Source organism: Polypterus senegalus, chromosome 5 (assembly GCF_016835505.1).
Source record: "Polypterus senegalus isolate Bchr_013 chromosome 5, ASM1683550v1, whole genome shotgun sequence".
Lineage (NCBI taxonomy): Eukaryota > Metazoa > Chordata > Cladistia > Polypteriformes > Polypteridae > Polypterus > Polypterus senegalus.
Genome location: NC_053158.1, coordinates 194,458,190 through 194,471,770, shown reverse-complemented (window position 1 = coordinate 194,471,770; position 13,581 = coordinate 194,458,190). Strand labels below are relative to the sequence as shown.

Here is a 13,581-nt window from a genome sequence, read left to right as displayed (position 1 = left end):
TAGACATGAAACACATGCAGAGCAAGATGGAGAATATGAAAGCAGAAAAAAAAAGACAGGGTCAAAACAAAGAAAGTAAAGATCCTGACCTGCTGACATTCAAACCAAGCATCAGAGTGGGGAAGAAAGGGGACAGAAGTGACTTTGAACGTGGCATGCTTGTTGGTGCCAGATGGACTGGTCTGAGTTTTTCAGAAACTGATGATCTACTGGGATTTTCACACAGAGCCATCTCTAGGGTTAACAGAGAATGTCCCAGAAAAGGGAAAACATCCACTGAGTGCCTTGTTGATGCCAGAGGTCTGAGGAGAATGGCCAGACTGGTTTGAGCTGATTGAAAGGCAACAGTAACTCAAATAAGCACTCGTTACAAGTGAGGTGTGCAGAAGAGCATCTCTGAACACACAACACGTCAAACCTTGAAGCAGGTGGGCTACAGCAACAGGAGACCACACCGGGTGACACTCCTGTCAGCTAAGAACAGGCAACTGAGACGACAATTCACACTGGCTCACCAAAATTGGACAATAGAAGATTGGAAAAATGTTGCCTGGTCTGATGAGGCTCGATTTCTGCTGCTACTATTGGATGGTAGAGGCAGAATTTGGTGTCAGCAACATGAAAGTGTGGATCCATCCTGCCTTTGTGTCAACAGTTCAGGCTGGTGCTGCTGGTGCAATGGTGTTAATTGATATTTTCATGGCACACTTTGGACCTCGTACCCGAATATAGTTGCTGACCATGTCCATCCATTTATGACCGTACCTTCTGATGGCCTCTTCCAGCAGAACAACACGCCATGTCACAAAGCTCAGATCACCTCAAACTCGTGTCTCCAACATGACGATGAGTTCATTGGGCTCAAATGGCCTCCACAGTCACCAGATCTCAATCCAGTAGAGCACCTTAGGGATGTGGTGGAACAGGAAATTCTCATCATGGATGTGCTGCTGACAAATCTGCAGCAATTACCCGATGCTATCATGTCAATATGGACCAGAATCCCTGAGGAATGTTTCCAGTACCTTGCTGAATCTACGCCATGAAGAATTATGGCAGATCTGAAACCCAAAGGGGGTCAAACCCGCTGCTAATAAAGTGGCCGGTGAGTGTACAATTGATATTGAGAAAAAAAATACAAAGAAATAGACAAGAAAATGCCATTTAACAGACAGGAAGAGCTCAATAAGACTGGTAGGCAGTAGAAAAATAAAGCGTTATATGATAGATCTGTTGGATGCAAAAACTTGATTCATTACAAAAACAACAAAGACTGAATCTGGAAAACTGTACAACAAACATTAAACGTCCTTAGCAAAAATGGACCCGCACGAGGAGAGCAAGTGTGATCCACAGACAGCGCGGTGCGCCTCTTTTTAAAGTAGTTAGATTCAGGCCATTTTGATTTGCTTCAATGTATTACTCACCTTGACAGCCCCATTTTCATGCATGGTAATGCAATTGTTGGCATCTTTTGAAAGCTGAAACAGCGCCACGGATGTTGCCTGATGCACCATAGCGTCACTTGACTTTAAGTAGTGAACCAGAGGTGCCACAGCTCCTGTCTCTCCAAAGGACATCCGGTTGCTTCCCCACATGCAGCAGTTTCCAATGGCCTCAGCTAGATAGCGACGTAGCTTATCATCCGTCTGGAAGACATTGTTTCAGATATACAAAAAAATGTAAACCTTTTCAGGGGTATTCAAAAGTAAAAACAAAAAAAAAAAGACTATAAGTAAAGCTTCATGTTTCTGCAAACGTGCACAAACGTCTTTAGTAAAAGTGACAAAAACCCACTTACTGTTTTGGTTAGTTTTGCTAACATTGGAACAACTCCGTGATCCGTTATAACTGCGAGGTTTTCTTCATCTTTAGCTATCTTGGCAATGGCTGCACATACACTGGCAAGCACTTCTTTGTTGTCTGACTTCAGGAGGTTAACAATGAGCTCCAGTCCCCCGACAAAGGAGCGCACCACTTCACCTGCATCCTGAAATACAAGGTGATCGACTTAATTGGATCTTTTGTTTTTCTTAGCAGTTATTTTTTATATACATTCATAAATATCTTTTCCAACCCACTTAAACTTGTTCATGTTTCATGGGTTGGGATATCGTGGCACTACTGGGCACAAGGCAAGAACAAACCCTGCAGAGGGCACTGGTTAGTACACTTACACAGATAAGATAAGATAGCTGGGAAAGGCACTATATGATAAATAGATAGATAGATAGATAGATAGATAGATAGAAAAGGCACTATATGATAGATAGATAGATAGAGAGATAGATAGATAGATAGATAGATAGATAGATAGAAAAGGCACTATATGATAGATAGATAGATAGATAGATAGATAGATAGATAGATAGATAGATAGATAGATAGATAGATAGATAGATAGATAGATAGATAGAAGGGACTGGGCGGTCTCTTGGTCTGGAACCCCTACAGATTTTATTTTTTTCTCCAGCCTCTGGAGTTTTTTTTTTGTTTTTTCTGTCCACCCTGGCCATCGGACCTTACTTATTATATGTTAATTAATGTTGACTTATATTTTTTATTGTGTCTTCTATTTTTCTATTCTTCATTTTGTAAAGAACTTGGAGCTACATTTTTTGTATGAAAATGTGCTATATAAATAAATGTTGTTGTTGTTGTTGTTGTTGATAGATATGAAAGGCACTATATAATAGATAGATAGATAGATAGATAGATAGATAGATAGATAGAGAGAGATAGATAGATAGATAGATAGATAGATAGATAGATAGATAGATAGATAGATAGAAGGCACTATATAATAGATAGATAGATAGATAGATAGATAGATAGATAGATAGATAGATAGATAGATAGATAAATTCTTTACATTTATATCACACTTTTCTGGGATGAGTAGGGGACCAGAATGACTAGGCTGTGGTGGCCAGTTTAGACAGGACATCGGAATACACTCTGCTCTTTATAAAGGATGCTCGGGTATCTTTTATGACCACAGAGAGTCAGGACCTTTACGTCTCTTTTGAAGGATGGTGCCATTTTTACAGCACAGTGTCTCTGTCACTGTACTGGGGCATTGGGATCCACATTCAGACCACAGGGTTAGCTCCTTCTGCTGGCTTCACCAACACCTCTTCCAACATAAACACAAACTTTTCCTAGATGGTCTCACATCTAAGTATTGGCCATTCAAGAACATGATTAGCTTAAGGGGATGACCTCTTGTGAAGTGCACGTAGTATGGATGCATGCTAGATAGATAGATAGATAGATAGATAGATAGATAGATAGATAGATAGATAGAAAAGGCATATTTGATAGATAGATAGATAGATAGATAGATAGATAGATAGATAGATAGATAGATAGAAAGGAAAGGCACTATATAATAGATAGATAGATAGATAGATAGATAGATAGATAGATAGATAGATAGATAGATAGATAGATATTGTTGGACATGCAGGAGTCCTCTAATCGAGTTTCTGTAAGGGTGCATCGGGGTGAACAGGTGTGTTAAATTTCTTCTCATGGTTTTCGTTTCCCTCGGCTTAACTTTTCCAGAGGCTGTCACTGAGTGCAAAACAGAACCCAGCCTTGTAAGGACCTCCAGGCCATCACAAAGTACAATTCCATCAATTACATACACACCCACAAGCTAACCTGCCTGCCTGTGGAATGTGGGAGGAAAGCCACAGGACCAGGCGAAACAGCCATGTAGACACAGGCAGACAGGTAGAACGGACAAACTCCACATCGGCACCGACTAAGCTGAGGACTCAGGAGCTGTGAGGCAGCAACACCAACCATTGTGGCGCCATGCTTACCATAAGACAGCTTTAATTATTTTATGTCAAATCAAAAGAGAGACTGAATGTGATAAATGTACATTTTTTTTTTTAAATGTTGGAAAGAGGTTTACTGTTGTGAGATCCTCCTGAATAAAATGTTTAGGAACACAAGAGTACATAGTGGCGTCATGCACTTCTGTGTACGGCAGCCTACAAAAGAGCATTAAGTCTCATTTACAGCACAACTCCACTGTCAATTCTCTAAGCTGGGCTTAACCAAAACCAGATGTGTTTTATCTAAATATCCACCGCTCTTAGAAATATCAAATTCCTTCCATGTACAAAAGTACAATGTTTAGCTCTTCTCACTGCCATAGCTCAAGAAACCACAGAAGGAGCTTGTATCCCAAATAACTGGTGTTGTAAATGTCAGACAAACACTGTCAAACTTTGTTAGCTTTCAATAAAATCTTGTGTTCACTCTACCATATGGCCGACATTCATTAATGTTTATTTCATGATAATTCACTGAGTATAAAACCCCAGGTGTTCAAATATACATCACAATTACCTTAGTAAAAAGGCTTATTGGGGCTAAAAACTGCATAAAAGGTATAAATAAAAAATTTACTTTATATAGCAACTTCCTATAATCTCATAAAAGAAATAAATAAAAGTTTTTTATAGTACCATATGGTAACAACCTAAAAATTATAAATAATATGTTACTTTAGACTGTAGCACCTTTCAAAAAATACGACCTAAAAACTATGAATAAAAACTTTTCCATGTAGCGCATTTGTATGAGTTATAAATAAAAGACGTGTTATGTGACTCCTTTGTTTTTGTCAGCCGCTGGGTCGTGAGTTGCTATAATTTACGACAAGCTGAAGTAACTGGCATTGCCCGGGTATATTGGTAGAATGGGTTAAGGAGAGAAAGCAAAGGTTTATGTGTTTTTTTAAACGGTGACCCTTTTGTTATTGCTTGCTTGTCCCATCTGTCATCCACGCTGTTTCTCTGTCAACGTCTCTGCCCTCGTGAGTCCAGATTTTCTTTTTGAGTCCAGTTGGATTCCAGAATTGCAGTAAATCCCTGCCTGGTTGTGACCATGAAGGCTGTCATGTCTGACTTGTCTTCTTAGTTCAAGGTGGACAGTTCAATTATGAAGACAAGCTGACAAAGAACAGGAGTTAAACACCAACGCTTTAATTCCCCTTTGTGTTACGCTGCACCTCCACTCTCGCTGAGGCCTCGCCCAACAGCTCCCGGTAAAAGCGCACAACACTCCTTTTAATATTACAAGAGACAGAAGCAGCACACGGCGTTGCGCAGGTAGGTCATGTTACGCTCTGGTCATTCTGTCTGCTAGTCTGGCATCAGTCTGTTCGGATGTTTCACTTACCCTGAGCCAGCAGGTGGCACTGGTGTGCAAACTAGCACAAATGAACTAAAAACAAAATCCACTGGGACCCCAAGGGTCAATTTTTTTGGGTTCCAAAGAAGTCTATCTTCTTCTTAAGGTCTTAGAGTGCAACTATGCAAACTGTTGTCTGGAGAGGTCAAAGGGTGTAGGATTGTATAGAAACATACAGGAATTCAATTTCAGATACTGCTTACGAGGGGGTACCCAAAAATAACCAGAACTGAAAAAAAAAAATTGCAATCATTTTTTCTTACTGAAACTTTAGTCTCCTTCAAAGTGCTCTCCATATAAATGAATGCTTTTGTCCCAACTGTTTTTCCCTACTGGTGGAATTGCTGAAGAAGAACGTTGTCCAAGGCCTGCAGCGATTTTTGTTTGACTTCGTCCAAGGTACAAAAACGCTTTCCTTTGAGTTCTTTTTTTTCATATGCGGGAACAAGAAAAAGTCGCACGGAGCAAAGATCAGGCGAGTAGGGAAGGTGGCAAGAACTCCAAGACACACAAGTCAGTTCAGAAATCTCCTCAATAGTCCGACGGTGATCTTCGTAAATGACATTGCGAACTTTTTCAAGATTTTCATCATAGCTAATTCTGGAAGGTCGGCCAGATCTCGGTTGTTCCTCAAGTGACATCTCCCCTCGTTTGAAACGCGAAAACCACTCGTAGACCCGTGAAACTGCTTTATAAAGAGGAAGCTTGACGTAAACGTTTATGTAAAGCTTCCTCTTTAAAAGCAGTTTCAAGCCTCACTACACCTTAGGCAGCTGTTCTCCCCAAGAGAAAACCAAATTTAACGCAGACTCGTTGTTCTTTATGATCACTCGTCACAAAAATTGTAGAACACGTTTAATAAGCCAAGAAAAACCGACACGGAATGTCGTGTGAACAATACAGACCAACGCCACTGGGCAGACTGCCACAGAATACTGTAAGTGTGCTACACCTAGCGGCGAAATTCACAACTAAGTCGAGATTGCACGCTAGGTACAGATTCCGGTTATTTTTGGGTACCCTCTTGTATATATTAGCCAAAGTACTTGGCATCGCCCCGTGCATATTTGTAGAATAGGTTAAGGCAGTGGTTCTCAAACTGTGGGGCGGGCCCCCCTAGGGGGGCGCGAAGTAACAAAAAGCAGGGCACGAATATGTGCAAACAAGAATCAAAAATATCAAAAAACACATCAATTGAAACCAAAACAAATTAACTTAAACTACATTCTGATACTAGAAAAATAAATATAGAGTTAGATAAATGTCGATAAAAGTTAAGTAGGTATAATAAAATATGCATCTATGATATTTCTGGTCATTTTGTCTGCTAGTCTGGCATCAGGCTCATCAGATGTTTCATTTGCTCTTTGCTCTGTGCCAGCAGGTGGCACTGGTGTGCAAAGTGTAACATGCAGGAAAAAAAAAAAAACACTGGGACCCCTAGAGTCAAAATGTTGGGTTACAAAGAAGTTTGTCTTGTCTGTTTGGTCCGAGAGCAATGATGCAGATTGGTCAAAGGATGTAGTATAGAAACATACAGACAGGCAGATATTTTATTTTATATACATACTAGCTGAAGTGCTTGGCATTGCCCGGGCATATTTGAAAAATGGGTTAGGGAAACAAAGTAAAGACTTATGTGTTTTTTAAATGGTGGTCCTGTTGTCATTGCTGACTGTCCCATTGCACTTAAGAGTCGAGAATCTGTTCTTTTTGGGTCTGATTGCATTGCCCCGTGCATATTTGTAGAATAGGTTAAGGCAGTGGTTCTCAAACTGTGCCCCTAGGGGGCGCGAAGTAACAAAAAGCAGGGCACGAATATGTGCAAACAAGAATCAAAAATATCAAAAAATACATCTATTGAAACCAAAACAAATCAACTTAAACTACATTCTGATACTAGAAAAATGAATATAGAGTTAGATAAATGTCGATAAAAGTTAAGTAGGTATAATAAAATATGCATCTATGATATATCATTAATTAAAAAAGAACAAATTGGTATTAGTGGGCTCCTTTCAAAAAAATGTTAGGAGGGGCGCAATTAAAACTGTCATGAAAACTCGGGTCACAAATACTTAAAAGGTTGAGAAACGCTGGATTAAGGAAAGAAAGTAAAGGTTTATGTTTTTTTTCAAAGGTGACCCTGATGTTATTTCTAGCTGTCCCATTCGCCACCCACACCGCCTCTCTCTTTATGTCTCTTCTCTCATAAGTCGAGAACTTGTTCTTTTTGGGTCTGATTGGATTCCAATATGGCGGTAACTCCATGCTGGGTTGTAACTATGAACACTGTCAAGTCTGACTCATCCCGATAACGGCCCTGTCCAGGGCAAACCGGGTTAGGCAGTGACTACAACATATAAACGTGGCATTATGCTTGTTATATTGTATCATCTCTATCTATAGGCACTATTTAAATGAAGATCAAATCTTCATATGTACAGATATGTGAGAATAAAAACACTTCATGGGCTGTACTTACTTATCTATGTGACACATTTCTAGCTGTCCCATTCGCCATCCACACAGCCTCTGTATTTATGTCTCTTCTCTCATAAGTTGAGAATTTGTTCTTTTTGGGTCTGATTGGATTCTAATATGGCGGTAACTCCATGCTGGGTTGTAACTATGAACACTGTCAACTCTGACTCATCCTGTTAGCTCAAGGTGGACAGTTTGTACGTTACGAAGAAAAGCAGACAAAACAGAAGTTAAACAACCACCCTTTGATTGTCCGTGGTGTTGCACTGCACTTCCACTCTTGATCGGGCCTCACCCAACACACTCCTGCAGAAATGTACAACACTTCTTTTTATATTACAGTGGGCAGCACTCACCGTTGCTTGGGTAAGTCATGTTAAGGTCTGGTCATTTTGTCTGCTAGTCTGGCATCAGGCTCATCAGATGTTTCATTTGCTCTTTGCTCTGTGCCAGCAGGTGGCACTGGTGTGCAAAGTGTAACATGCAGGAAAAAAAAAAAAAAACACTGGGACCCCTAGAGTCAAAATGTTGGGTTACAAAGAAGTTTGTCTTGTCTGTTTGGTCCGAGAGGAATGATGCAGATTGGTCAAAAGATGTAGTATAGAAACATACAGACAGGCAGATATTTTATTTTATATACATACTAGCTGAAGTGCTTGGCATTGCCTGGGCATATTTGAAAAATGGGTTAGGGAAACAAAGTAAAGACTTATGTGTTTTTTAAATGGTGGTCTTGTTGTCATTGCTGACTGTCCCATTGCACTTAAGCGAGTCGAGAATCTGTTCTTTTTGGGTCTGAGTGGATTCCAGAATTGCAGTAACTCCTTGCTGTGTTATAACCATTAAGGCTGTCATATCTGACTTGTCTTCTTAGTAAAGGTGGACAGTTCAATTATGAAGAAAAGGCAAAAAAGCAGGAGTTAAACAAGAGCCCTTTGATTCTCTGTGCTGTTGTGCTGCACTTCCACTCTCGATCAGGCCTCTCCCATCAACCCCCTATAAAGGCACACAAAACTCCTTTTCATATATCAGTAGATTGAAGCAGCAGGCGCTGTTGTCCAGCTAAGTCATGTTAAGCTCTCGTCATTTTTGCCTGCTAGTCCGGCGTCAGTCTGCTTGGATGTTTCATTTGCTTTGAACCATCAGGGTCCACAGGTGTGCAAACATGAAGAAAGTAAAAAAAACACTAGTGCCCCCCCAATGGTCAAAAATTTGGGTTCAAATGTAGTCTGTCTGGATAGACCTTAAAGCCCCTATTAGTGAGTGCTCCAGGAAACCTGAAGTCAGGAGGCAAGCTAGAGAAAAATTCAACTCATCGAAGAAAGAGCTGCCAAAGTTCAGAGTGAGAAGTACAAGAGGTGAAAAGAAGAAGTCTTGTGAGGTCATTGGCTTGGTAGTGGGCCAGCTTCTCCACATGGCTTTAAAAGAAGGACCACCAAATCAAGGAGTTGATTAAGAAAGCAGGCTCAGTCATGGAATGCCTTCTGGACCTGCTGGAGGTGGTAGTGGAGGAGAGAAGGAACACAAAACCAATGGCCATTATGAACAATGCTGCATTTCCTCTCTCTGAAACAATAGCATTGTATCTTCACCCAAACAATTATTCAGCAGAAGTGTATCAAGAAACATTACTCGGGCTTCTTCATACCTACAGCCTTTATAGTGCCACACTGTGACTGCTCTCTTACCTTTAGCCATTTCTTCTACTGTCCGCACAAGTCCTGTGTGTATTTGAGGGGGGCTATTGTTGGTTAAGTTTATTATGATATTTCCCTCTTGGGTCAAGTAAGATATTATCTATCTATCTATCTATCTATCTATCTATCTATCTATCTATCTATCTATCTATCTATCTATCTATCTATCTATCTATCTATCATATAGTGCCTTTCTATCTATCTATCTATCTATCTATCTATCTATCTATCTATCTATCTATCTATCTATCTATCTATCATATAGTGCCTTTCATATTCTATCTATCTATCTATCTATCTGTCTATCTATCATATAGTGCTTTCATATCTATCTATCTATCTATCTATCTATCTATCTATCTATCTATCTATCTATCTATCTATCTATCTATCTGTGATATAGTGCGTTTCACACTATCCATCTATCTATCTATCCTGGTTTTGTGGATGGCTTGAGTTTGCTCCTTTACAGTAAGCAACATATAGTATTCTTAATTGCTGCTGCTATTAAATTTTAAACGCAATCTTTCTACATCTCCATATTTGTTGTAATGAGGCAATAAACGCAAGTGTTTTAAAATCCACCAGAATGGAGAGATCTTCTTCATAACACAACATACGTGACTGGGAGGTGCAGTGGTCACCACTGCTGTCTCACAGCTGCAGGAGTCAGAGTTCAGATTTGTTGTATTCTGGTTTTCCTCAAACTTCCTAATTATGTGTGTGTTTGGAGACTCTAAATTGGCCGTGAGTGAGCAGGTGTGCCTCCCCAGCAGGCATAGACCTTACTTTGCATTCAGGACAGCAGAGATAGGTCCCCCTGAGGACCTGAAATGGAATAAACCTGTCAAAGATGCATGTTGTGGAGGATACAGTATTTCATTTCAAATATGGCTTAGAGAAGAGAGAATGCAACAGCCACATATTAGTTAGGAATAACATCCATTGTCTTATTTAGTTTAACTTATCTTACTAAAGCCAATGTCTCATTACAGTACTACTTACTGGAGCTGATGGCAAACATACTTGGGGGATGAGCTAACCAGCACAGTGTCCCCCTTTCTTTGACAGCCAATAATGTGTTGCCTGTATGCAGGCTTTACAGATGTTGTGACATCTGACATCATCAGGTGACAAGATCAGTGTGACATCTCCTTAAATACAAGTAAGGTAATGTGACATCGGCTTAAGGGAGGGAGGACATGAGACACGGACCCTAAGCTCCTTACTGTGAGGCAGCAGCGTTACAACTGCACCACCCAGGGCTTTAACCAAACTTTGAAAACCGTGTTAGGGCAGGAAGGGCCTGCTGGTTGCCCACAGGTGGTTAAAGTAGTGAGCAGCCATGAAACGTCTAAGGGAATGCCACTACCTTTTATATGAAGGGACAGAAGCAAGCTCGATCTCATGAGGGGCCATACTTAACTTAGGTACAATACTAAATATGACCATGAAAGGACTTTCCATTTCTTTTTCTTTTCTTTTCTAAATATTACTTACAGTGTAATATGGTGACACAGTGGTTAGCAATGCACACAACCAGGAGACAGGGTTCAGATGTGGGCCTGGCAGCTGTTTGTGTGTGGTGGGCATATTCTCATGTCTGGGTGTTTATTTTGTAGTTCTCCTCCAACAAAGACAGCTTAAATGTTCACTTGAAATCGGTCTGTTATTACCGTGATGGGCTGCTTCCTCACTTAGGTTTAATATCAATATGGACTCCAGTTCTGTAAGGACAGGCTCAGAATCCTACCACCATCAACTGGATTATGAGGGTTGGAAAATCAGTGAGGATGATGTGTAGTAAATGAATACAAATTAGACAGAAGACAGAGGTATAAGCTGTTTTTGAACAGCACATTGTAAGGTCCATTTAAACTCATTGGTGATTTTTAAACCTACACAATACAATATATCTGAACTTTTCCCTAAAAACAGCTAAACAGTTGAAATCAGTCTATGTTACTGTACCTTAGAATTTTCAATACAAGGACATATGGCCCAGGCTGCACTTGCTTGAACATCTGGATTTGGATTTTTGAACAAGGACCAAAGTAAGCGAAGTCCATCCATACGGTCTATTATTCTGAAAAAAATTACAAAAACAGGTAATGTAAATATATCAATTTGCCAGATCACATTGAATACTCAAATAAAAAAAATCACTATTTGTGAATGATATGTATAATGTTTACTACAGTGACTATTGTAATAAAATGAAAACTTACTCCTCTGTCACAGATGAACACTGAAAATATCTCTATTTACACAACTAGATAGATAGATGATGTGAAAGGCACTATAATAGATAGATAGATAGATAATGAAAGGAACTATATGATAGATAGATAGATAGATAGATAGATAGATAGATAGATAGATAGATAGATAGATAGATAATGAAAGGAGCTATATGATAGATAGATAGATAGATAGATAGATAGATAGATAGATAGATAGATAGATAGATAGATAGATAATGAAAGGAACTATATGATAGATAGATAGATAGATAGATAGATAGATAGATAGATAGATAGATAGATAGATAGATAATGAATAGGATAGATAGATATGATAGATAGATAGATAGATAGATAGATAGATAGATAGATAGATAGATAGATTGTAGTCCTTTTATTAAGGTGGAACATATACGTATATAGAAAAATATATATATACCACACACACGCACACACATACAGAGTGTATATATACTCGGTGAGTATTGTATATACCATATAAACAGAAATTGCAATATATAGCACAATTTGCGTTTTTTTGTGTTACTTTTTGAGTTTTCAGACCTCCTTAGTATAAGTCACATTATTGAAATTTAGCCTTGCCCCAACCTAGCATGGAAGGCTTGGGTTCAAAGTCATACTACAGTGTGATCAGTCAATTGGTTTCAATGGTAGTGTAATGGTTAGCAGACTAGACTTTCAAGCAGTTAATCCAGCTTTGATTCCTGCCCTATACATTAAATGCAATATTCGGATTTATAGTGTAGATTTCTTTCATCCTGTCAGATGACTTATTCCAATTCAAACAGCTGCCATTCCCTTTGAGTCTATGTATTGTAGCCAGATTTCTCCAAAGAACGTTTTTCTCTTACAGGCAACTGTCTGTCAATTTTTCAGAAGAACATAAAGTTAAATTTATAGCTACATTTTGAAATAAAACTCCCCAGGCGAGACCAGGAAACACATCTATCTATCCAAGGGAACTTCTTCATATTTATCTATTATAAGGTGCCTCTCACATCTATCTATCTATCTATCTATCTATCTATCTATCTATCTATCATATAGTGCCTTTCATATCTATCTATCTATCTATCCATCTATCTATCATATAGTGCCTTTCATATCTATCTATCTATCATATAGTGCCTTTCATATCTATCTATCTATCCATCTATCTATCATATAGTGCCTTTCATATCTATCTATTCTATCTATCTATCTATCTATCTATCTATCTATCTATCTATCTATCTATCTATCCATCTATCTATCATATAGTGCCTTTCATATCTATCTATTATATAGTTTTTTTCACATAGCACCACTGGGAGCATCATCCACGGTGACTGTTCCAGCTTGGGCATCCACTCAGGCCTATGGGGGAAAGAGAAGATACAGCAGGTGCAAGCAGACCCTCTCACCCTGGAGTGTTATTGCATACCTCTTGAAGCTGAGAAGGTGGTCCCCATGTGCACATTTGTCTTTCTTTCTTTCTTTCTTTCTTTCTTTCTTTCTTTCTATACATATATGCAGCTAGACCTCAAGAGAAATACGCTGTTGCGTATTACCAATCCCTTAATCATGAGGTACAAACCCTTGGTGAAGACCCTTCTTTAACAGGATGACAGTCCATTGCAAGGTGTACTCCTGGCCCCCATATACCCAATTGTAGGCAACTGATTTTTCAGTTTTTCAAATTAAGATAACTTGTACATCTTTGGCATGTGTGAAGGTATTTGATGCATCCAGCGAAACCCACATGGGCACAGGGGGAACATCAATATCTCCACACAAACTGGGTTGGGATTTGAACACATGATTTGAAACCTAAATGCAGCAGCACTAAACAGCGTGCCACCCCGCTCTCTCAGTATGGTGTATAGCCAATTTGCATGTATTTATTCAAAATCTGATACACGCAATTTGTTATTATATTAAATCAC

The 13,581-nt window shown here is 39.2% G+C and overlaps 1 protein-coding gene across 1 annotated transcript in view; it reads right to left on the bottom strand.

Moving 5' to 3' along the window:
* The window catches only part of odad2 (outer dynein arm docking complex subunit 2), a 195,267-nt gene that overhangs the window by 35,635 nt on the left and 146,051 nt on the right, over positions 1 to 13,581 (bottom strand). The window contains exons 17-19 of the mRNA XM_039753888.1: positions 11,364 to 11,478; positions 1,802 to 1,990; positions 1,428 to 1,649 (exon numbers count right to left, since the gene is read on the bottom strand). Coding sequence (XP_039609822.1) covers positions 1,428 to 1,649; positions 1,802 to 1,990; positions 11,364 to 11,478 — 526 coding nt within the window. The remainder of the gene's footprint in view (positions 1 to 1,427; positions 1,650 to 1,801; positions 1,991 to 11,363; positions 11,479 to 13,581) is intronic.